General features: G+C 38.7%; 1 protein-coding gene across 5 annotated transcripts in view; it reads right to left on the bottom strand.

The window, feature by feature from the left end:
* Positions 1 to 4,465: 4,465 nt before the first annotated feature.
* The window catches only part of fndc3a (fibronectin type III domain containing 3A), a 218,447-nt gene continuing 195,820 nt past the window's right edge, over positions 4,466 to 27,092 (bottom strand). For all 5 annotated transcript variants that reach the window (XM_060833376.1, XM_060833378.1, XM_060833374.1 and 2 more), the window contains 4 exons: positions 22,460 to 22,672; positions 21,377 to 21,543; positions 20,100 to 20,227; positions 4,466 to 5,708 (listed from right to left, as the gene is read on the bottom strand). In XM_060833376.1, the coding sequence (XP_060689359.1) occupies positions 5,394 to 5,708; positions 20,100 to 20,227; positions 21,377 to 21,543; positions 22,460 to 22,672 (823 nt within the window). In that variant the 3' untranslated portion in view covers positions 4,466 to 5,393. The remainder of the gene's footprint in view (positions 5,709 to 20,099; positions 20,228 to 21,376; positions 21,544 to 22,459; positions 22,673 to 27,092) is intronic.

Genomic DNA, 27,092 nt, shown 5'->3' with positions numbered 1-27,092 from the left:
TGTGATTCTATTCCTCTAGAAATAAAGCTTAATATTTAGTTTGCTTCTTTCATGGCCTTACAAATCTGCAAGAAAGTGGATGTGTGTGGATTTCCTGGGTGGTACAAAGCTTCTTGTGTGTTGTTGGAACTGCACTCCATCAAACTCCTGACTTCTATCATGGGCAGGTCTTGGGAAATGAGGTGAGTTACTCATTGCAGAATTCCTAGCGTCTCTTGTACTTATATGGTGAGTCCTGCTCTTGTATTTATATAGTGAGTCCAGCTGAGTTTCTAGCTAATGGTAACCCCCAAAATGTTGACAGTGGGATAATCAGTAATAGTAGTGCCATTGAATATCAAGAGGCAATAATTATTTTTAAAATGACACAAAGGGCAATTTTTTTTTTACACAGAGGTTGGTTTGTTTGTGGAACAAACTTCTTGAGAAAGTGGTGGATGTGGGTACAATTGCAATCTTTAAAAATCATTTAGATAAGTACATGAATAAGGAAGGTTGGGGGGGGGGGGGAGGAATAGGAGCAGGTAGATGGGACTAGTTTAGTTTGGGATTCTGTTCGGCATTGACTGGTTGGACTGAAGCATCTGTTTCCATGCTGTGTGACCCTAGATTATCTCTTGTCGGACATGGTCACTGTGTGGCATTTGTGTAGTGCAAACATTACTTGCCACAGCTCATCTCACGTCTGGAAATTTTCCAAGTCTTGCCACATTTGGACATGGACTGCTTCAGTACCTGGGGAGTCATAGATGGTGCTGAACATTGCACTATCATTTTTGAATACTACCGCTTCAGCTTTCATGTCCACATTTGAACCAAGGCCATAATGAGGTCAGGAACTGAGTGGCCGTGTTTAAACAAAACTGGCTCTCAGACAGCAGATTATTGCTGAGCAGATGATTCATCATAGTACTATTGATGACACATTTTATTATTTTACTGATAATTGAAGCTAGACTGACTGGTGATAATTGGCCAAGTTGGATTTGTCATGCTTTTTGTATGTAGGAGATACCTGTGAATCTGGGTTTGAATCCATCATGGCAGATAATGGAATTTGAACTGAATTCAAGTTATCTAGTCATCATTGGATTCTAAGAAACTGTTGCTGATTGTCAGAAAAATCCTTTAATCTTTAATGCCCCTTTGAGCAAAGAAAGTGCTGTCCCTTACCTATCTGACCTACATGTGACTCTAGACCCACAGCAATGTGGTTGACACATAACTACCCTCAGGGAAATTAGGGGTGGGCAATAAATGCTGCCCAAGCCAACAATGCTTATGTTCTATGAAGGAACGGGGGGAAGAAATTCCCCATGGTTGAGCATTGAGTGTGTGGTGCTGGAAAAGCACAGCAGATCAGGCAGCATCCGAAGAGCAGGAGAATCGACGTTTTGGGCAAAAGCCCATCAACAGGAATGAACTCATTCCTGATGAAGGGTGTTTGCCTGAATCGTTGATTTTCCTGCTCCTCAGATGCTGTCTGACCTGTTCAGCATTACATTCTCGACTCTGATATCCAGCATCTGCAGTCCTCACTTTCACCTTCCACATGGTTGAGTTAATGCTAGTGTTGTAACTGTACTGAAACAGCTTGGCTAGGGATGCAGTAAGGTCTTCAGTATCATTGCTGGAATGTTGTCAGGACCCAAAGCCTTTGCAGTATCCAGTTCCTCCAACCATTTCTTGATATCACGTGAAGTGAATTGGTAGAACACACACATCTCTGAATCTGAAGACCTCTAGAGGAGGTAAGGATGGACCATCCATCTGGCAGTCCTGATGTGTGAATGCTTCAAACTTACCCTTTGCACTGGTGTGCTGGGTTCTTCCATCATTCAGGGTGGGGACCTTTCTAAAGCCTGCTCCTCCAGTGAACTGTTTAATTGCCACCACCAATCACGATTAGATCTGTTGGTTGTGGGATCGCTTGACTGTATTCTCAGCTCTCATTTGCTGCCTATGCTGTTTCACACATTTCTAGTCCTGCTTTGTAGCGTCACCTGGTTGACACCCTATTTTTAGGCATGCCCTCCTGCAGCTCTATACTGAATCAGGATTGATCTGCTGACTTAGAAGTAACAGTAGAATGGGGGAGTAGTCTAGGACACGAGGCTGCAGATTGTGCACGATTCTGCTACTGGTGATGGTCCACTATGCTTCATGAATGGGCAGTCTTGAATTGCTTGATATGATGGAAGTCTATTCCATTTAGCATGATGGTTGTGGCACACAACACAATATACAAGGTCTTCTCAATATGAATTGAATACAAGTAATTTAGAATCTAATGTTGACTAAAAAACTGTTAGTTTTTTCACAGAGACTGTGTAGTGGTCTCTTTACAGATACTGTCATGAACTGATGCATTTGCGGCAGGCAGATTGGTAAGAATGAGGTTACAAATGATTTTACCTTCATTGGTTCATAGTCTAGCGATAATATTTTTCGATTGCCTCCCCCACTGATGACTGTGATTCAAATGTCACAGCTGTTGAGTGGTGCATATTTATAATTTGGATCTTGTAGATGATGGACAGGCTTTAAGGATCAGCAGTGAGCTATTTGCTTTAAGTGCATAACTTCTGTAACTATAATGTTTGGTATTGCTGGTACAGGTTAATTTCTGATAATGATAATCCCACATCCTCAATCTGTTTATCTTCAGCTATTACAGAAATGCCTTTCCCTCCATTATACAATCAGAATTTATTCTGTTCAGCAAGTGATGCAAGTGTTACTTACTAATAAAGGCCCTGTGACCCAGAAACTATGTAACAGCGGAAAGCACATGTAGCCACATAACACGTAATTAAATATTTGACAAACACACTGATGCTTATCTCAGATTAAAAAGGGAATGTAAGCCTCAGTCTTTCCTTAGAGAGCTCGAAAGGCTTGATCAATGGTGAACATCTATTCAATTCCAAAATTGTTTACAATTTCGTAGATAATGGCCAAGTTCTCAAATAAACAATAGACAATTCAAAGAATCAGACACTGTTTATTGTGCATGGATTTTGTTTTATGCATTACTTATTAAGTTACAGTTTGGATTTCAGTATATATTTAAGAGTTAGACATATAATGGCAGCTTTACAATATCAGTACTAAGTCTGATATGATACAAGTGATATGTCATATATTTGGAATGGTTTCAAAAGTTTCAATAGTTTTTGGAATGTACAATCAATGAGGTAACAATGAAGCTTAGTTACATTTAAAAATCACTTATCCCCAATACAGAAAACTGCAATGAGAGATTATGGAAAATACAGTTACATTTATAAATGACTGGTTATATGCAACTATCAAAAATAGGAATGAATTTGAATTTTGACTGTCAAAATAAATTCTTCCAGCTTTTACAACAAGTTCAGGAGACCGTTTTAAAATCGAACCCACACTGGGCAAAGAAATTCAGCCTTCAAAAATCAAACATTCATGCACCCTCTTACAGAATCCAGCTGGCCAAATACTTTATACATTTAAAAAAGATACTGGTACAATAGAAATCATGTATCACATTAGTTTGTGGGGATATGAAAAAAATCCCACCGAAGCAAATAATTTCAGCAAAGTACATAAATGTAATTAAGGCTGTAGTTTTAAAAAGACGATATGTTAAGGACATTTAATTTCTGGCTAGTTTAAAATAATGCCAAGGGAAACTTAGAAAGACAAATGGTGCATCTCCCAATTTGATTTATGACCTTTCTCTGGTTGTCAAACAGGTCTGTTTAAAACAAAAGCAAAATGCGGAAATATTTAAGAAGATGGGGGATAGGAAAAAGGATTGGTCACAAAACAATGCGTTTGCAGCCTTCCAAACCGAGAAGCACAGTACACTTTCATTGGGTGATACTCACCAACACTGAAGTGCAACACATTGCTCAACTGAAAATAAAGGGAAATGTAAACATCTGCATTGTGAAGTATTAGGTCCATTTGAACAGGGGTCGTGTATATTACCAACTTTCATATTACCCATTCACTCCTTCGGATAAAGTGGCACATCAAAACAAAACAATTTGCAACACAATGTATCTGACAACATAAACCACAAGAAGTGTTAACTAGCATTTTATGCCTATAATTGTAATAAATATGAAATCAGTTGCAACAAAAAATAGAATAAATTGCACTAATTATATAAGTAAATAATTATTGATAGGCAAGTGACATTCTAACAAATCCAGGTATCCTTTAACAAAACTGATTCAGTGATTATGTGCAAATAAGGGGAACTTCTTAAAGATACTAAATAGCATAATTGAATATTAGTCCAACAACAGGCTCCTGTACAATGGTGCGTAACTTACAACAACTGCAAAGTACTCAAGTGCATTATTGTTGGCTACTTTTTAAGAAATATATAAATTAATAACATAGAACATCACTATTTTCTTTTCGAAGATTGTTGCAAAACAATGTTTTGCTATTCTAGAGATATTCAATGCTGTTAGTGTTTTTTCTCTGATATAGTGTTGAACACTTACGGATTAATTTTACCTCTGGAGGCCTATGAAATTAACCATTAAATTTGTTATGCATTTAAGCTGAATTCTTAATGTAATATTGAAATGTGAAGTATTTCCTTGCTTAAATAAACTGCTAAAATTAAAAAGTGCCTGAGATATAATCTGTGAAGCAGTGAATAAAAACATTATAGCTTGTATGCATGACACTTTGAAAAAAAAGTGATAATTTAATTTGTTTCAGTGCTGCAAAGACCCTGGCAACGGAATATTCAAACCTATTACATTTGTACCCACACAGTCACATTCCCCCATATTTACTGGCAATTTAGTATGAAGCGGCCCTCTTCAACTTTTAGGCTACATTTTAGAAGAGGTAGGAATTGCACAACTACTAAAGATTCAAAGTTTCACAGTTTGGGTTCACTACTGTTATGCATTTTACCTGACTTGCTACACAGAATTTAATACCCTCAATTTCTGTTATTGCAATATACTCAATAGACTGCACTAAAGTGCATCAATTTTCCCTTCCCTACCTCTATATTTTCAAATGATCTCACATTGTAAATTACTTTAAAAAAAACTCGGTACAATGCTTTAACTTTACACATCTATACCAACACTCAAAACAATTGCTTTAAGGGGTATATTGTAAAGTGCCACTGGATTTACACAGATGTCACTTGCTGTATGAGACTGTTAATATTTCAACATATCTCTGTGGTATTCTCTACACGGTCAGACTTTCAGTAACACACATGAATTAGGGGGAAAGCAATAGCTGAGATGTTGGCAAAGAGCCTTTGTGACAACTGGATATCAGTATCAATTTAAAAGCATAATCAATCACAATTATTTGATATTACAACACAAGTAATACATGGCAAGAGACATTCAAATACTAAACTTTTTTTACTTGATGACAAAATATTGAACAATGAACGCAATCAAAATGGAGACTATAGCAAACAAAGCAAGAATGAGGGCAGCACACTGCTCATCACTTAATGTCTGTGTTGTCTTTGTGACTTCTGTGGTGCTTTTGCTGCTGTTAGCTGGTGTCTCATTCCTCTGAGAGTATAATGTTACAGTAGCACTATAAGGGCCCATCAGATCATGAAACCCTTGAGTATCTTGGCACTGGCGAATGGCGCACACACGAAAACGATATTCACAGTTCAACTGGAGGTTTGAAACTTGGAATGTTGTTTCTGGACCTTTATAAATCTGCAACAAAACATACACACATAAAAAAGTATCCAGACATTTTGCCTTGTTGGCAGAACTGAAGAATTTCAAAACATGAAAACAATCAAAACAGATGGAAAGGGAAAGATCAACTGCTTCAGCAACTTTGTTGCATTTAAATGTGTGCCTCAAACACACACCCTTTCCACCTTAGGCTGTATACTCTTCTGGGAGAGTCAAATAACACATAATGCTTCCAGTTTTTATTTGTTTTCCTTCACAAGGCAATGGAATAGCAGGAAACAAGAACAAAAATATATGTCTTAGCAAGGTATTTATCTACTCTGGATAGACATGTTTTTCTGCTTTGCCAGCAACCTATCAAAAGGTGTTAAATACGTGGTTGATAGAATTCACATTTGTTAGGCAAGATAACCTGGAATTCAAACTTGAACCAGAAAGTTGGGAGACAGAAATTCTGTCATCTGTGTTATGGATTAGTTTGAAAGCAATGCTGAGAGGAGCAGGTCTGTAGTACTTAAGAGCATTACATTCCAAATAGTTTAGACAGGTAAAAATGAAAACTGAAAGCAATGAACCAAATTTCATTATTTAGAATTGAGGAGTTTAAGGACAATTTGACAGGGCTGGTGTAGAAACAAGTTGCTTCCAGTGGAATCAGAATGAGAGGTACAGTCAGATTGTGCATTGCAAAATTAAGTGCTAAACAGCATTCTGAGGCTGTGGATGCACGAGTAGATTTAGTGATTGAAACAGAGACTATGTCAACATTTAAGGATGGATCAAATAGGTATCTGAATGAATAGGCATACAGGATTAAGAATACAGCTGGCGCTAGCAGGTTTGCACAGATTGTTTTTGCATTGTAACTCTGTGTTGGAAAACTGGAGGTTTCAGGTACTACAGGAGTTTGAGTTGTGTTTTGGATGTGTAATGGGTATGTTGCTTAGTGGTAAAGTTACTTGACTCATAATGTATAAGCGAATCAATGAGTTCAAAACCACCAGGTTGAAGAATCTTAAATTCAGTTCATGAAATAAATTTGAAATAAAAGAAATCTAATATCAATAATGGCGATCACAAAGCTAACTTGCTGAAAACCTCCATCTGGTTCAGTAAATGTCATTTCAGAAAAGGATTGTCATCACAGGATGGAGGCTCATAATAACTTTGATGACTACCAAGTCACTCAAATCTCTTTAATGTCAATTACTGAGAACGGCTCAGTAACATCACTACTGATCAAATCAGGTGATTCGTGAATGACAAATCTGCTAGACTGGACCTGAAAAAGGTAGTGAGAAAACCTAATGATGACAGAACCTATTTGACCTAATTCTCACCAATCTACCTACTGCAGAGAATGAGCAACTCGTGTCCTCAAGCAGTAATACTATGGTTACAGAGCAGGTCAAAGGTTAGATATTTTGCAGCAGCAGGTAACTTACCTCCTTACTCTCTACTTAGTCCACCATTTTCAAGACATAAGTGAGCAATATGTTTAAATGGTTTCCACTTGTCTGAATGGTGGCAGCTCCAACAACACACGTAGCTTGACACCATCCAGGACAAAGCAGGCTGCACACCATTGACCATCTTAACTATTCACTCCTCCACTGCTGATGCAGTGACAGCAGTGTGTATTAATCAGAAGATGCATCACAGCAACTCACCAATTCTTCTTTAAAGCATATTCCAAAAATAAATATACTCCCACACATCCTAATATCAGAAAACATTGCTTTCCATTCTTCATTGCTAGTTCAGGAATTAATAAACTGAGTAAATTGAAAACTGAAATAAGCTAGAGTTCCATTTTTCACAATGTTGAATAGCACAATACTTATGATGTCACCTTGTCACAAGCTTTCCATATTTTTCTTCTGTCTTGAAGAATATTAGTCATTAAAAGTCTGATAAAATTATCAGACTTATCATACTTAACTTTCTTAGCAATGAAATATTAGTCATTGAATATATCCAAAATAAACCAATTATATCACACATTCTAATATTTTTGCTATTGAGGCATCATCCCACACCAAAAGCTTGCACTGCTCATACTACTCATCATTTGTAAATGCTGATAGGTGACACTACAATCCTGCAGCCAGTTGCCAAGGTGGATACTGGATTTCAGAGATGTGTTTTAGTGTTCTTTTTAGCATTTGGAATTGGTGAGATTATCAACTGAAAACCTGCAATATTATAGGCTAAAGTTGCATCCTACAACTCCATGTTACAGAATGATAGTGTATCAATAGGCTGTATCATTAAAATCTTTGAAAAGCTATTACTGCTTAGAAGAATATTGAAACATGTTAAAAGTTACAGTAATTAATAAATTAGAAAAATTCCACAGTATTAAAAATACAGCACAATGTGTTTTGTGTATCACTGGGAAATGCTTATCTCAGACTTTATATTTGAATAGATACAAAAGAAACATATCAGACACAACATGGACATACTAGAAACACTAGTAACTAAGGCTATCCTTTCACACTGAGTTAATTTCACATAATTTGTGGTTTTGTCACCTTTCCAAGATTTGTGCAAATATTAAACAAACACTGATTATACTACTGCTTTTGTTTAAATTTAATGTTTTGTTGCTTACATCTCTACACTATATATTTGAATGATCAAATCATTTTTTTTTTAAAGCTGCCAACTGAAGAAACAATACAAATTTTGGAGTGCTGAGGGTTAAGGGAAGTGTAGTACTCCTGTACTTAACGCACAATGTTTTCTAGGCTTGACATAAGGTTCTCTTATCATGCAAGTAACACACTCATGATGACTATTGTCCTTTTAAAGGTCTCAACTTTCAAAAATGCACTGCAGTTTTGACTACTATCCTACATGGTAACAGGTTGGAAATAAAATCATATGCAGAACAGCAGGGAGAGCTGATGCAGCACGGATGGGGAAAAAAACTTGGATGAAATGAAATTTTCAAATTCAACAAACTTACAACATACGCTGAGACTAAGTCGAGAACAACAGATACAGTATTCAATTAACTACATTTCTTAGAGGATCAAGAGTATGGATATGTAGCTGAGTTTTATCGTATGCATGAATATGTAGGTGTAATGCTGTTGGTTGTGACTCGACATTGGCATTTTTCCTTCTGTGTCAGAAGATTTTGGATTCAAATTCCACATCAAAGATTTCAACACAATTCAGATGGAATTGCCATTGCAGTACTCGTGAATTTTCTTGCTGAAGGTGTCACTTCTTTTGGATGAGACAGTCATCCAAGGCCCTACCCGCCTTTCACGTGGACGTGGAAATATTTTGAAGGAGGATATTTTGGTCTGGTCTTGTCTCGCAATCAATATCTGCTGCTTCTGAGACCTTGCTACAAGCAAATCAGCTGTCTTATTTCTTAGATCAGAACAATGACTGTATTTTAAAATTACTCCGTGCAATTTTATTTCACACTAGTTACCATTAACTTTAAAGCTCTTTGGGACAAAGTCTTTATATAAACATAAGATCTTACTTTTAAAGTCTTTGGAATGTCCAAAAAGTCCAGTTCACACTGAAATAATGCTGTTCAACCAACGGAGATGCACATTTCTGGACTTCAAATTTATATTTCTGAAGCCTGATTATAAAGGGTAAATTTAATAAATATCCCTATTTAAACAGGTTTTTAAAAAAAAACTAGATATGGTAAAATATAGAATATGGTTGCTTTTGTATGTTTGCTTGAATGCAGTCAAACAAAATAATTATCACTGAGTCCTGATCTAGCGTCCCTGTATCGTTGCAGGTCCCTGACTTCTCATCACCTCACTGGTCCTCTAACACTGTATTTGGCTTCCTTGCCTCTGTTTCTGTAGATTCCAGACCCTATACTAGCCTATGTTAAGATTTCCTTTCTCATGGGTCCCCGATCCTGTAATAACACTGGCTATTTGTCTTCCACACATGACAAACACCTGGTTTGTAGCCTGATCATTGGTTGGAAATGTTCACACTCTTTCATCCGCATGTATCTTGGCCATCATGTGGGGCAGCTACCCTCTTAAATTCAGGCTGAAACTGAATATCCAAGAGTTCAAGGTTTGTAAATTTGACTTTGGAGGTTATACAATACTTCCATTCAAAGCCACCCAGGGATGCCAGTACTATCCATGCTTTGGACACTTTGACCAATATATGTATTAAAAAGTGCCCAAGTGCTCTTGTTGGTGAGGGGGACAAACGGACACAGAATTCAGTTTGTGGTTCGTCTTGATTTTATTAACAAAATATTCTTTATCTGCATTTCCCAAAATGCCACAATATGAGGCCCCTATCTAGTTCTATCAGGGCAGATCTTCTCTCAGGTCTACTTGGGTTGCCATATAGTTTTTTGTCACTGGGATATTGGACCTGGTGTTGGGGAATGAGCCAGGCCAGGTGGTAGAAGTTGCGGTGGAGATTTCTTTGGGAACAGTGACCACAATTCTGTAAGTTTTAGAATACTCATACACAAAGATGAGAGTGGTCCTAAGGGAAGAGTACTAAACTGGGCCAAGGCCAATTATATCAAAATTAGATAGGAGCTGGGAAGTGTGGATTGGACACAACTATTTGAAGGGAAGTCCACATTTGATATGTGGGAGGCTTTCAAAGATTAGTTAAAGATAGTGCAGGATAGGCATGTCCTATTAAAAGCAAAGGATAAGAAAGGCAAGATTCGTGAACATGGATGACAGGAGAAATCGTACGACTAGCCAAGAGGAAAAGGGAAGTGTACGTAAGGTCCAAGCAGCTAAGAACAGAACGGGCCTGGAGGAATATTGGAAGAGTATGACCAGTCTTAAATGAGGAATCAAGTGGGCTAAAATAGCTTTAGTGAGCAGAATTAAGGAGAATCCTAAAGCCTTTTATTCTTTTATAAGAAGCAAGCAGGTAACTAGAGAAAGGATTGGTCCACTAAAGGATAAGGAAGGAAGGAAGGCTGTGTGTCGAATCTGAAAGAATGGGTGAGATTCCGAATGATTACTTTGTATCAGTGTTCACTGAGGAGAGGGACATGATGAATGTTGAGATTAGAGATAGAAGTTTGATAACTCTGGATGACGTTGACATGAGTAGGGAAAATGTGTTGGGTAGGCTAGAAGCTATTAAGGTAGACAAACCCCCAGCACCCAGATGGCATCTATCCCAGGTTGCTGAGGGAGGTGAGTGTGGAAATAGCTGGGGCCCTGACAGATATCTTTGTAGCATCCTTAAAGATAGGTGAGGTGCCGGAGGACTGGAGGGTTGCTCTTGTTGTTCCCATGTATAAGAATGGTAGTAGGGATATTCGTGGTAACTGCAGACCAGTGAGCCTGACGTCAATGGGTGAGAAAGTTGCTGGAGAAGGTACTGAGGGATAAAAATCTATTTATATTTAGAAAAGAATGGGTTTATCAGTAATAGGCAACATGGTTTTGCGCTGGGGAGATTGTGCCTTACCAACTTAATACAGTTCTTTGAGGAAGTGACCAAGTTGACAGATGAAGGAAGGGCTGTAGGTGTCACATACATGGACTTTAGTATGGCATTTGATAAGGTTCCCCATGGTAAACTAATAGAGCAAGTGAAGACACATGATATGCAGCGTGTTCTAGTTAGGTGGATAAAGAACTGGGTGATCAACAGGAGACAGAGAGTAGTAGTTGAAGGGAACTTCTCAAAATGGAGAAAGGTGACCAGTGGTGTCCCACAGGGATCAGTGCTGGGGTCACGGTTGCTTGTGATGTACATAAATGATCTGGAAGAGAGCACAGTTGGTGTGATCAGCAAGTTTGCAGAAAACAAAGATTGGTGGAGTAGCAGAAAGCATAGGGGACTGTCAAAGAATACAGGAGAATATAGATAGACTGGAGAGTTGGGCGGAGAAGTAGCAGATGGAGTTCAATCCAGACAAATGTGAGGTGATGCATTTTGTGAAGTTTAATTCTAGAGTGAATTATACAGTAAATGGAAGAGCCTTGGGAAAAGTTGATGAGCAGAGAGATCTGGGAGTTCAGGTCCAATGTACCCTGAAGGTTGCTGCACAGGTAGACAGAGTGATCAAGAAGGCATATGATATGCTTGCCTTCATCAGACGGGGTATTGAGTATAAGAGCTGGCAGGTCATGTTAAAATTGTACACAACATTGGTTCGGCCGCATTTAGAGAACTGTGTACAATTCTGGTTGCCACATTACCAAACACTTTGGAGAGGGTGCAAGAGAAGGTTTACGAGGATGCTGCCTGTATGGAAGGTGCTAACTATGAAGAGAGATTGAGTAGATTAGGATTGTTTTCATTAGAAAAAAGGAGATTGAGGGGGGACCTGATTGAGGTTTACAAAATCATGAAGGGTATTACACAGGGTAGATAGAGATAAGCTTTTTCCCCAGAGTGAAGGATTCAATAACGAGAGGTCACGCTTTCAGGGTGAGAGGTGAAAAGTTTAAGGGGGGTACACGCGCTAAGTATTTTTCACAGAGGGTGGTAGGTGCCTGGAACGCGTTGCCAGCAGAGGTCTTGGAGGCAGGCACAGTAGATTCATTTAAGATGTGATTGGATAGATGCATGGGTAGATGGGGAGCAGAGGGATACAGATCTTTAGGAATTGGGTGACAGATTTAGACAGTAGATTTGGATCGGCTCAGGCTTGGAGGGCCGAAGGGCCTGTTCCTGGGCTGTAAATTTTTATTGTTCTTTTGTTCTTTGGTCTTGCCATCTTTGGCCAATGGGGTCATGAGTGGAGTTTAAAGCATTTGTGGGGTCATGCCAACACCCTTCACTGTTGCCATATGAGGGAAGTGGAAAGTGTACTTAGGAACTGGCTAGAAGTCAAGGTACCAGGAAGTCTGATTGACACTTCTCCAATACATCATAAGACCATAGACTCAGGAGCAGAAATTAGGCCATTCAGCCCACTAAATCACACAGCAGATTCAATCATGGCTGATAAGTTTCTCAAACCCATTCTCCACTTTCTCTCAAGAACCTATCTATCTCTGTCTTAAATATATTCAATGACCTGGCCTCCACAGCCTTCTGTGGCAATGAATTCCATAGGTTCACCCTCTCCGGCTGAAAAGGTTTCTCCTTATTCTAAGGCTGTGCCCTTGGGTCCTAGTCTCTCCTACAATGGAAACATCTTCGCAACATCTACACTGTCCAGGCCATTCAGTATTCTGTATGTTTCAATTAGATCCCCCTCATCCTTCTAAACTCGATCAAATATAAACCTAGAATCCTACCGTTCCTCATATGTTACGCTTTTCATTCCAGGGACCATTCCCATGAACCTCCTCTGAACATGCTCCAGGACCAATACAGCTTTCCAGAGATATGGGGCCCAAAACTGCACACAAAACTCCAAATATGGTTCTGACCAGAGCCTTATAGAGCCCCTGAAGTACATCCCTGCTATTATATTCAAGTCCTCTCAGAATAAATGCCATTATTGCATTTGCCTTCCTTACTATCGATTCAACCTGCAAGTTTATCTTGAGAGAATTCTGGTCTCGAACTCCCAAGTCTCTTTGCATTTCAGACTTCTGAATTTTCTCTCCATTTAGAAAATAGTCCATGCCTCTATTTTTCCTACCAAAGTGTTTGTCCTCACATGTTCAAACATTGTACACCAGCTGCCACTTCTTTGCCCACTCTCCTGACCTGTCCAAATCTTTGTGGCCTCCCCCTCTCCTCAATGCTACCTGTCCTTTTATCTATTTTTGTATTGTCTGTAAACTTAGCCAGAATCCCTCAGTTCGTTCACAGAAACATAGAATCTCTACAGTGTGGAAACAGGCCATTCGGCCCAACAAATCCACACTGACCATCTGAAGACCCATTTCCCGACCTTTTTATTCTACATTTACCTCTGACTAATGCACCTAATGTACACATCATCAAACATTATAGGCAATTTAGCATGGCCAATTCACCTGACGTGGAACGTGCAAACTCCATGAGGCAGGAATCGAACCCAGATCCTTGGCGCTGTGAGCATTAATGTATAAAGTGAGAAGTTGTGGTCCCATCTCTCAGCCTTGCTACCAGCTGCCATCTGGAGAAGGACCCTTTTATATCCACTCACTGCTTTCTGCCAGGAAGCCAAGCTTCTGTCCTTATCTTAGTCAGTAGCTTCCTCTGTGGCATTTTGTCAAAGGTCTTCTTGAAGTCTTCAGGCTGATTATAAGTGTTTGCTCAAACATGCAGATACAATCGTCGGTATATCTCCTATCACATCTGGCTATGTGTTCATCCTGTTTACTTTGACCTACCTCATGGTTAAATTAGTTCACTGGAAGAAGGAACTCATCTAAAAACTAACTATGGACTTTATGCTCCTACAGCAGGAGTCAAGAAATTAACAAACCCAACTGTGTTGCAAAAGGACTATGTAAGTTGTTGCACGTATGAATTTCACTCTATCAAGTATTGCTAATTGCCAAACAGGCAAGCCAGTGTATACTGGCTAGTTCTCAATTTATGTATTATGTATTAAGTTATTTGTATTAAGGACTGTTAAACGTATTAACATGCATAAGAAAGATAATACGTTTATACAGTATTGTTGTCTACGTACAATGAAGAAACTAGATACTGAGGGTGTTAGGCTGTCCATCTGAGACTTGAACTTGCCTGCATGAGAGCGTGTCTTAGTCTGTGATTCCAGTTTAACTGGATGCTTCAAATGATCAACAATGAGGGACAGTTGTCAAGCGACTATAGGCCCAAAATTGGATATGCTAAATTGACTCTGTCAAGACTAGAGCGGTGCTGGGAAGGCACAGCAGGTCAGGCAGCATCCGAAGAGCAGGAAAATTGATGTTTCGGGCAAAAGCCCTTCATTAGGAACCTGATGAAAGGCTTTTGCCTGAAACATCGATTTTCCTGCTCCTCAGATGCCACCTGACCTGCTGTGCTTTTCCAGCACCACTCTAATCTTGACTCTGATCTCCAGCATCTGCAGTCCACACTTCCGTCTTAATTGATTCTCAGCCTGAGAAAACGGGCCTGACAGAAAATTAACTAAATAAAACAGCAGCTAGCAGCTATTGGCTACAGAGAATAGTAGAAGCCAAGGCCACAGAGATCAACCTAAGGGTAACCAACCCAAGGGTCGTATATTGGAGAACTATTGACCAGACTTCCTTGTATCCTGTTTTCCAGCCAATGCCTAAAGACATTCACTTTATATCTTCCTGGCATGGCAGATGAAGAGTATTGGCATGACCCTTTGGATGTTTTAAACCATGCTTATGACCCCAATTACCAAAGGCACAAAACATTCAGGAAGGTCTGGACGAGTGGGTGATAAAAACACACATTGAAAGCCACCCTCTCAGTAAAGACTTGCGGCAAGATTTGTAATGGAAGACTATGTGGCAAAGATGACCCAGAAGATCCGCGCTAACTTGCAAGACCCACCGTGGTAGACGTGTGCCAGCCCTACATCAGAGGGGAAAGAGATTCCAATGACTCAGCTCAAACTCGTGGATTGTTAAGGGTAATATCCTTTCTGAGCAGATAGAGCTAGACAGAGAGTAAATATTATGGCAATTTGGGAAATGGTCACGAGTTGTTAACAAGTAATATTTTGTTATTAAAATCAACTTAAACTGCAAACTGAAGTCAGTATCCCATAGCCTGCCTCACTAATAACGGCACTTGGGTTTTTAATACATGAACTGGTCGAAGTGTCCAAAGCATGGACAACAGCACTAAAATACTCTAATTTTTTTCTATTTTCTTATGTCCAAAGGTACCATTCTATTGTTTAGGAAAAAAATTTCCAGACCGAAAATAAATATCGAAAACAGTTTCACATATTAAAATTATGATGAATACAATTGTAGAAGCATAAATTTCAACAATTCACTACTAATCAATGATAGGATTACAGGTAATTACCATTACAATTCATTCTAACAACATTACTTCCAGAAAGGAAATCTTTAATTACATAAAACATTGGTTATTAAGCTAATTTCATATTATTTGCAGAAATATATGCCCTGCTTGATAACATCTTGCTGGCATGGACAGAAAAAAAAGGTTGCATATGGCATTAATAAAAGCCATTTGAAATTAGATTCATGCTGCTCCTTATTAATTATGAAAAGTATTCTTTTCATGAAAACACTTCAAGAAAGTACAGCAGACCATAACCTTTTCTTGTTTTAAAGGCAGATGTGAAGTGAATATTCCAGGAGTGACGCAGCTGGTCAAACCACTCTGCTTTAAGCAAAACAGAATTTATTTACACACTATGGTTGAAACATGAACAAAAAAACCCCAGAATTTAGAATAACTTAACTTCTTTGAAAGCCCAACTGACTCAATATCGTAACATAACAAAGGTACTGTTCCAATCCATGCAACATCTCATAAATATACCCTTTGGCAAAAGGTAAATTCAAACACCGGTGCTTAATATATAAGGAGACATTTCAGAGAGAAACGTCAGACAAGAAACATCTGTTGACCATGGAACCTTTTTTCTGTGGTAGCTTCTCTGCTACCAGCAACCTTTGACTCCTGCTAAAAGAAACCAAATTAGAAAAAAAACCTGAACTGGGAGAATTGGCCACTCCCCTGCCATTGTTTAAAGTAGCTGAAAATGTGTTGCTGGAAAAGCGCAGCAGGTCAGGCAGCATCCAAGCAACAGGAGATTTGACGTTTCGGGCATAAGCCCTTCTTCAGGACCTGCTGCGCTTTTCCAGCAACACATTTTCAGCTCTGATCTCAAGCATCTGCAGACCTCACTTTCTCCCCATTGTTTAAAGTAGACAAGTCCAGAATACCAGCCCCTCTGCTTTTATGACCCCTCTTGAAAATAACCAAGGAGAAAATAACCTTGTTAAAGAGGCAACATCATCACTATATTCAGCTTAAACTTGAATTACATCAATAAGGTAAATGCACAAATGAATGATATAATGTTGTACTACCAAAGCCCCTTTATATATTTTAGCATAATTTCACCAATTTTGCACATTGCAGCATCACTTCACTGACCACCATTGCATTCAAATCTGCAATGAGACACAAGTAGATTTTCTTTACCATTCAAATTAAAATGTCTAATTTTAAGCATTGTTGATGCCTACATTTAAGCAAAGCACTTTATTTTCCTCAATTATATCACCAATTATAGTCAATGTCCAATCTGTGAAAATGAATCACCAAGATATTCTATCATTGTAAATATAAACACTAATCGCTCAGATTGGAGTGGGTGGCTTTCGCAAACAACCCAATACTTACAGAATTTAATCAATTTCAGAAGCTGAGTTTGTGCCTGCTTAGGACAATCATACCTGCCTATCATTTAAACTTAATTTACCTATTCTCTCCAGTATCAAAAATGGTATGGGTGTCTATCAGAAAAATAGCAATTATCAGAGAAGAGGCTACACAAACCTGACTTTTGATTGTTCAATTAGAATGGTACAGTGTGATGAATGCCTCCCCTTCTGATTTAAGAAAGGAGAACATAGCATCAAGAAACAGTAAGAGGGTTAAAGTAAAACCAGGATTTGAAAAAAAATTGCAAGTTAACAAGTGATAAACAAAGTGAGCAGAGAACACCCGGCATCAGAACAGATGGATAATTCTGTCGTAACACTTACATCCTCAGTAAACTTGCCTATATTTATAAAGGTCAGAAAAGGCGATGTTGACTGATGCTTGTGCAATGTTCAGTACAAATACAGACACTTCAGACAAAGAAGTGGTTTGTACCCATTCGCAGCAAGACCTGGACAACATAGAGTCAAAGAGATGTACAGCATAGAAACAGACCCTTTGGTCCAACCCGTCCATGCCGACCAGATATCCCAACACAATCTAGTCCCACATACCGGCACGTGGCCCATATCCCTCCAAACTCTTCCTATTCATACACCCAACCAAACGCCTTTTAAATGTTGCAATTGTACTAGCCTCCACCACTTCCTCTGGCAGCTCATTCCATACACGCACCACCCATTGACAATGTTGGCCCGTAGGTCTCTTTTATATCTTACCCGTCTCACCCTAAACCTATGCTCTCTAGTTCTGGACTCCCTGATCCCAGGGAAGAGACTTTGTCTATTTATCCTATCCATGCACGTCATAACTTTGTAAACCTCTATAAGGTCACCCCTCAGCCTCTGCCGCTCCAGGGAAAACAGCCCTAGCCTATTCCATCTCTCCCTATAGCTCAAATCCTCCAACCTGGCAACATCCTTGTAAATCTTTTCTGAACCCTTTCAAGTTTCACAACATCTTTCCGATAGGAAGGAGACCAGAACTACAAGTAATATTCCAACAGTAGCCAAAACCAATGCCCTGCACAGCCACAACATGACCTCCCAAATCCTGTACTCAATACTCTGACCAATAAAGGAAGGCATACCAAATGCCTTCTTCACTATCCTATCTATCTGCGACTCCACTTTCAAGGAGCTATGAACATGCACTTCAAGATCTCGTTGTTCAGCATCACTCCCTATGACCTTACCATTAAGTGTATAAGTCCTGCTAAGATTTGCTTTCCCAAAATGCAGCACCTCACATTTATCTAAATTAAACTCCATCTGCCACTTCTCAGCCCATTCGGCCCATCTGATTAAGATCCTGTTGTAATCGGAGGTAACCTTCTTTGCTGTCCACTACATCTCCAATTTTGGTGTCATCTGCAAACTTACTAAGTTTACTTCTTATGCTCGCATCCAAATCATTCATATAAATGACAAAAAGGAGAGGACCCAGCACCAATCCACTGGTCACAGGCATCCAGTCCGAAAAACAACCTCCCCCACCACCCTCTGTCTTCTACCTTTGAGCCAGTTCTGTATCCAAATGGCTAGTTCTCCCTGTATTCTGAGAAATCTAACCTTGCTAACCAATCTCCCATGGGGAAATCTTGTCGAATACCTTACTGAAGTTCCTATAGATCACATCTACCACTCTGCCCTCAAAAATCCTCTTTGTTACCTCTTCAAAAAAACTCAATCAAGTTTATGAGACATGATTTCCCACGCACAAAGCCATGTTGACTTTCCTGATCAGTTCTTGCCTTTCCAAATACATGCATATCATGTCCCTCAGGATTTCCTCCAACAATGTGCCCACCACCTACATCAGGCTCACTGGCCTTTAGTTCCCTGGCTTGTCCTTACCACCCTTCTTATACAGTGGCACCATGATAGCCAACCTCCAGTCTACCGGCACCTCACCTATGACAATTGATGATACAATTATCTCAGCAAGAGACACAGCAATCACCTCCCTAGCTTCCCACAGAGTCCTAGGGTACATCTGATCAGGTCCTGGGGAATTATCCACCTTTATGTGTTTCAAGAAAACCTACACTTCCTCCTCTGCAATATGGACATTTTTCAAGATATCACCATCTATTTCCCTACATTCTATATCTTCCAATCCTTTTCCACAGTAAATACTGATGGCAAAATACTCGTTTAGTATCTCCCCCATTTTCAGCGGCTCCACACGAAGGTCGCCTTGCTGATCTTTGAGGGGCCCTATTCTCTCCCTAGTTACCCTTTTGTTTTTAATGTATTTGTAAAAACTCTTTGGATTCTCCTTAATTCTATTTGCCAAAGCTCTCTCATGTCCCCTTTTTGCCCTTCCCTATTTCCCTTTTAAGTATACTCCAACTGCCTTTATACTCTTCGAAGGATTCACTCGATCCATCCTGTCTATGCCTGACATATGCTTCCTTCTTTTTCTTAACCAAACCCTCAATTTCTTTAGTCATCCAGCATTCCCTATACCTCCCAGCCTTTCCTTTCACCCAAACAGAATATACTTTCTCTGGATTCTCGTTATCTCATTTCTGAAGGCTTCCCATTTTCTAGCCATCCCTTTACCTGTGAACATCTGCCCCCAATCAGCTTTTGAATGTTCTTGCTTAATACCATCAAAATTTGTCTTTCTCCAATTTAGAACTTCAACTTTTAGATCTGGTCTATCCTTTTCCATCACAATTTTAAATCAAATAGAGTTATGGTTCTTGGCTTGTTTGACAAGCATCACATAAAGAACAGCTTCAAAATAAAAGACTCTCAATGGCATTACCATTTTTGAATTCCTTACCCGCAATATCCTGGGTGACACCATTGATCAGAAATTGAACTGGGCCAGTCATATACATGATATGCTACAACTGCAAATCAGAATTCTGAGAGAATAGGAACACTTTGTGGAGTAACTCACCTTCTATCTCCCAATGCCTGTCCTCTATTACAAAACACGATGGTGGGTGACCTTACATGTCAAGGACTACAATGGTTCAAGATGGATAAGCAATTAAAAATTGTTGGTTTATTTTGTGACACTCACATCCCATGACATATAAAACCAGCACTTACATTTGCATTGTCCAAGTAAATCCAAGTGAGACTTTACCTGTTTGAATTCAGAGTCTTTGCCAACCATGGCCTGAACATTGTAAACAATTGGATCCCCCTTCATTGCTGGCAAAGGTTCCCACGTGAGATCACATACATTCTCCTTCAGTTGTTTCAATCTCGGAGCTGAACAGAAAGGAATTAGACAGGTTAATTTAGTAAAGCAAATAATAAAAGCAGATATGAAATTAGTATATAGTCTTTTTTAACAAGAAATGAACTTGTATCAAGTATCAAGAGGATACACATCGGCTGCAAGCTGTTGCTTACAATTGTGGCCACGTTTTTGCATGAATATAAAATCTTTCTCTTTCTTCTGAAGCAAGGCACCACCTCGAACTGAATGACAATTTCAGTTTTTCAGTATTGCCGCTGAGAGCTGTTAGCAGAAGGCACACACCAAGACATTAGGGGTGACAGACCCTCTCTTCTGTAAGGAATGGCAATTTTACTTAAGATTATAAAACAAACTCGTTTACAAATATATTTCTATTAATTGTTTACTTTGTGACATTTATAGTGGTCATGGAGAAGTCATCAAATTGGATGGATTTAATCTAATGTGAAGGAGTGCTACTTGGAAACAAGAGGTGAATGAAGCTGCATTTAGGATGGGGAAGGTGAAATGAATGTCATAATTTATAGAGAGAGATAATTTGAAAAAAAACACAGGACTTTGCAAAACTGCCTTTTCAGACCTTCAAAATGGGACACTGGCAAAATTCTTTGAGGTCATTGCAGAATTACCCTTGGCAAATTCAAAAGCTGAAAATGGACACATAATTGGTGCTATTACGACACAGCGTAAACCCACTCTGTTTATTTTAAACCAGCAATACAGAAAAGATTTGTTCTTCAGGTCGGTATCGATGTTTTTTTCTCTGTGTAGGCGCATTCTCTTAGCAGTTTACATCTGTTGGTCTTTTGGCAGTTCTGCACCAACAGTTCAATTTTTCCCAGTCTTATACCCTCAAAAACATTGAATTGATTGGAGGTCGGTACTTTTTTTTGGGGGTAGAATTTAAATTGATTGGCCTATTTTCAAAGTTGCTTTTGTCTCCAGACAACCAGCTCCCCTAGCTGTTGGACCAAAAGGTTACATTGTATTTTGTTCAGAACACTTAATGCTGTCAGATAGTTGCGCTAGCTTTTAACTCTCTTAAAGGTACAGTACCCCTTACACCTTCATAACATAATACTGACATTAAAATTTAATCTATAGTTCTAACCATCTAAGATAATCAAATAAACAAAGAAGACACAATAAGCACTTACCTTTAACAGGAGATGGGGGAGATTTGGCAGTTGTGAAAGTGTAAACGTCAGAAAAGGATCCTTCACCTGCTTCATTACATGCCTGAATTTTAAATCTGTAGCATGTTGACTCATTGAGTCTTTGAACTTTGTGTGTGTGACATGGTCCTTTGCATATAGTTGAATACCTGAAAGATAACCAGGTTTTAATGGCATCTGCAAAATTCTGAAACATCCAGACTTGTCCTCTATCAAGTATTAAATACTCAGTTTTTCCTCATTTATTAAAGGTTTCTTTTAAGATTCCAGCTTATGGTATCCTTGATGCTTGGTTGTTTATTATTTTTAAATGGAACTCGTTATGGCTTGCAATTGGTTTCAACATTTTCTTCCAAAATTTGTCTCATGTGTCACTGACCACCATATCTGCACCAATTTTCTTCTTCCTGGTTGATTTTATCACAAGTTTTATTGCTTATTTATGTTAAGCAAATCCTTGCTTTCCCAATCCTATTTCACCACCCAGAATGGTTTTTGGGTGTGGCCACCATAGTTCTCCATAACTCATAGTCAATTTGTGAGAAGAAGGTTTAACATGGAATTCCAATAAATAATATGAATTACATGCAAGACAATTACCAGCTACTTATTAAAATACTTTATAGAAATTATTTACACAAATCTACACTTTTATTTATAGCATGCTCATGTACAGAAATCAGATCTCTATAAGCACTAAAATCAATTTAAGGGATCGCTGCACCACTGACAATATACAATATTCATGGAACGGTTCAATTACTCTCAAATGTATGCAATGTGGAATTCATCCAATATCAAGCAGCTTTTAAAGTATTAATTTACGTATTGAGACCATACCATGGCATAAATTAATGGGACACAGAAATACAGTGCCACTTTCACACAGTGCATTCTTAATTGTTGCTGTTCCATCAGAAATAAATACCTTTGGAAGCTAGACATTTATCCACAGGACAAGAGAAAGGGAGAAAAAGATGAATCAGAATCACTTTGTGCAACTTTTATACACCTCATTTGGCCATTTTAGTAGTACCCATTAGAAATAAATTCTGTTGAAGTTACCTCCCATTTTTGTCCTCCATTTGTAAGACATACTGAATGGCATCTGATGCCAAAACTTTTGCAGTCCCCTCTCCCCATTTGAGCTTCAGGGTTTGATAACTAAAGGCTACACATTCAAGTCGAGGTGGCTCTGGAGGCAGTGGTTTTGTTTTTGCTTTAATGGTATGGCTGAAAGGACCAGGTCCAATGCTGTTTACAGCCTGTACTCGTATTCTGAAAGTGAAAAAAAATGGTTCTGATGATAAAGTACTGAAACAGTCCCTTGCATTCATTAGTGCGTAACTTTAAATTAGTTCAGGTTTCAGTGTTAGATGAAATATCAGCTACAACATTTTACAATACGCACACACGGTAATGTACACATACACATGATAGTAAGATTAAGGTGGAACATTTTGATATTCTTGGGCATGTCAATATTAAGGAGGTGGTCGTAATGAGTACTTGGAAAAGCATCTGCAAGTCATCAGGGTCTGATGGGATCTATCCAAGGGTACTGAGGGAGGCCATGGAGGACATTGCTGGGGCTTTGACAGAGACCTCTGCATCCTATTTAGCCACAAGCGAAGTTGGTAAAGAAGGCACATATAATGCGTTTACTTTCATTCACTGGACATTGAGTATAAAAGTTAGCAATTCACGTTGCAGCTTTTTAAAAGTTTAATTAGGCCACATTTGATGTATTGTATGCAGTTCTGGTTGCCACACTGTAAAGAAGGTATGGTGACTTTGGAGATGGTGCAAATGAGTTTTACTAGGATGTTGCCTGTATTGGAGTGTATTAGCTATAAGGAGAGGTTGGACAAATTTTCATTATTTTCATGACAGCATCAGACAGCGAGGGGTGGCCTGATAGAAATATATAAAATTATGAAATGCATGCTTAGAGGGGATGGGCAGTCTTTTTCCAATGCTGGACATGTCAAATACTATGGGGCACAGTTTTAAGATGAGAGAAGAAAGTTTAAAGAAGATGCGCGAGGCAAGTTTTTTTTACATAAAGGCTGGTAGGTGCCTGGATCATACTGCCAAGGGAGGTGGTAGAAGTAGCAATATTTAAGATGCCTAAAATCAAACACAAAAATAGACAGGAATAGAGGTATACATATCATGTACAGGCAGATGGCATTAGTTTAGAAAGATGTTATAGTCAGAACAGACATGGTTGGCCAAAGGGCCTATTCCTGTGCTGTATTGTTTTTGCTCTAATGCTCACAGCGAGGTAAGTGAATTACTGCTTATAGCGGTGAAACCAATGGTTGCTTTTGGTAAAGTGTAGGCAATTTCAGTTTGCACAGTTGCAGAAATACAGCATTCAACAAAAGATGTATGGTTTATACATATATGCCTACATAGAAACTTTTGAAACAGTGCTTTGATTTCAAACGAGTGGTATATGTGTGTATTTGTGTAACAGATTTAAAGATCAACTCTGTTGTGTCTTTTTGGAAGCACAATTTTAAACCAGTATGTGGCTCCTGCAGTTTAAATGTCAGTTTGCTTGCATTGGAAAGCTTTTTTCTTGGCTAGGTTGAAGACAATATGACTGGACTCAGATGCCATTATAGTTTCTCCAACAAAAAGATCATTCAGAACAGTTCAGGGAATGAGTTAATTCAGTGAAAGAGTTTATTTTGTGAAACTTCCAGAGTGGGAATGTTTTGTTAGTAATCTGCATTGGTTATTAAAAGCTGAACAATTGTAAGATCTCAGTTGTGAATATTCCAGGGAAAAAGCCTAACAGCTCAAAATTGGAACTAAGAAAACCTACAGCATGAAGAGGGAACGATCTGTCTCTGTTCTTTGACTAACTATAAAATGATTCTGTTGGGGTGGGAGGGAATTTGTTTTGCTACAATTTTAGAAATATTTTAAACTTTTGAAGAACAAACTTATGCTTAATGTTAAAACAAAATATCCAGCCTGCATTGCTTGTGTTTCAGCAAAAGACTGCAGTGTCTTTTTTTAAAGGAAGGAACAAAATGTCATCTATTACGACAGATTTTATTCTGAATTCTTACTAGTGCAGGAGCATCAGCTGGGATCACAACAAGTGGTGCCTCTTGTGGGACTGGAGTTCATTGAATTTAAGACGTCTTTTGAAGAAATGGGTATGTGGAGGTGGTCGACATAAAACAGCTATGTTGAGCTATATTATGGATTTTGAATATAGCTTTGGGAGTAAAAAATATCGCAGTGGACTATTTTAAAGATTTGACAATGGCCAAATTGAGAGAATTAATGAATAAACTGAAGCCAGAACTAAAAGCTTAAATGATTATTCAACATTTAGAATTAGAAGAGAAACTTGAATATGAGAGGTCATCGTTAGAATTAGCTGCGATATGGTTAGTGAAAAGACTTGAGTTAGAAGAAAAACAGCAGGACAGAGCAATGGAACAGGACATAGAGTTAAGAGGACTTAAATTGAAGAGATAGAATAAAGAAATGGTGGCTCAGTGCAGGAATCTGGGTTCAATTCCACCCTTGGGAAACTGTTCAAATTCTACACAGACATTCTCCCTTATCTGTGTGGGTTTCCTCCAGGTGCTCCAGTTTTCTCCCACAGTCCAAAGATGAGCAGGTTAGGTGGATTGGCCATGGTAAATTGCCCATAGTGTCCAGGTATGCAGGCAAGGTGAATTAGCCACAGTAAATGCAAGTTTACAGGGATATGGTAAAGGAGTGGGTCTGGGTGGGATCCCCTCCAGGGTGTTGACTGGATGGGTCTAAGGATTCTAAAAACAGACAAGTTCAGAGTAATGGAAGTAAAAATAGATTAATTTAAAAGGAAAGACATTAAAAAAATGTGAACTGTAAAGAAACGGGGAAATTAGAGAACATAAGCAAATTAAAAAGCTCAAGAATTATTCTGATTCCAATTAGGAATTTAACAAAGAATCTACACTTAGTGCCGAATTTTACTGAGGTTAGAGTCCAAAAGACATTTCAACTCATTTGATAGCTGGCTGGACAGATGAAGTGGTCAGAAGATGCTCATACCTAAGGGTGGCACAGTGGCTCAGGGTTAACACTGCTGCCTCACAACACCAGGGTCCCAGGTTTGATTCCAGCCTTGGGTGACTGTGTAGAGTTTGCACATTCTCCCTGTGTATATGCGGGTTTCCTTCGGGTGCTCCCATTTCCTCTCACAGTCACAAAGATATGTAGGTGAGGTGAATTGGCCATGTTAAATTGCCCATGGTGTTCAGGGATGTGTAGCTTAGATGCATTAGTCAGGGGAAATGTAGGGTTATAAGGTAGGGGAAAAGGTCTGGGTGGGACACTCTTTGGAGGGTCAGTGTGCACTTGTTGGACCAAATGGCCTGTTTCCACAGTATAGGGAGTCTATTCTATTCTAAAATGTTTTGGCAGGTACAGCTGTAACTGTATACGTAAGATTGTCAGAAGAACAACCTGCAGTTCTTGAAACTTTAAAAAAAAAATGCTCAACACTAATTAATTTGTTCCTGAAGCTTGTAAATTAAAATTTAGAACTACAAAAATAAACTTAATTAGATATTTTAGAATTTCTGAAGGAAAAATAAATGCTGTGGAGTAAGTGGTTTAGGGATACAGAAGTTAGAGAAAATTGAGAATGTAAGATACATTAAGATCATAGAAAAATTCAGAAATAACATTACTACAAACCCAAAAACCTATTTAGATGAGGACCAAATATCAAGGATCAGAGAAGCTGCTGTTTTGGCAGATATCTATGATTTCTCATATTTAAAGGTAGAGAGATAGCCATATGGGAATCCTCAAGGCAAATGAACAAATTGAAAATCTATACACAAAAGAGGTACTGGCTTTAGAGTTCAAACAGAAGGGTGCCAAAGTAATAAAGGAGAAAACCTAGAACCAAATAGTGATATAAAGAAATTAACATGCTTACAATAAAAGAAGATTGGACATACCAGAGCCAATTGCTGCAAATTAAATGGGAAATTGATTGCATTAGTGGGAATAGCCAAACAATCTTCAGAAAATAGGGCATCGGGAAAGGAAATGGATGTGGGTACTTGATTGGCACCACTTCCACAGACATCTATTCCCCTCACTGATGTGCAGTAGTAGCAGCACATACCATCTACAAAATGCACAGCAGAAACTCACCAAGGCTCCTGAGATAACACTTTCCAAACCACAACCATCTATCATATAGAAGGACATGGGCTAACTACATGGGAACAGTGCCATCTCTAAATTTCCCTCCAAACCACTCACCATCTTGATTTGGAAATATATTGCTGTTCTTTTCATTTTGTTCGGTTAAATTCTGGAACTTCAGCTTTGATGGCATCGAGGGCCTAGCTACATGATAGGGACTGCAATAATTCAAGAGGATAGTCCACCACCACTTTCTCAAAGGCAAATAGAAAAAAAACAATAAATGCTGATCCAGCTAGCAATGCCTTCATCCCACCAGTGATTTTTTAAAAAAGGTATTAAAACTGCAGTTGCATTACAAAGAGAATGTATTTCTTTGAATGTACAAATAAAAGGTGATTCAGGATAATCATGAAAATTCCTTGAATATTGACAAAGAAAATCAGACCACTGGAGGTTCTGAATATTTTAGATCAAAAAGGAAGGTATTTTATGATGTTTCAAGTAGAGGTCAGAGAGA

The sequence above is a fragment of the Hemiscyllium ocellatum genome, chromosome 12, assembly GCF_020745735.1.
Source record: "Hemiscyllium ocellatum isolate sHemOce1 chromosome 12, sHemOce1.pat.X.cur, whole genome shotgun sequence".
In the NCBI taxonomy this organism is placed as follows: Eukaryota; Metazoa; Chordata; class Chondrichthyes; order Orectolobiformes; family Hemiscylliidae; genus Hemiscyllium; species Hemiscyllium ocellatum.
The sequence above is the reverse complement of the archived record's forward strand: the minus strand, read 5'-3'. Positions and strand labels throughout refer to the sequence as shown.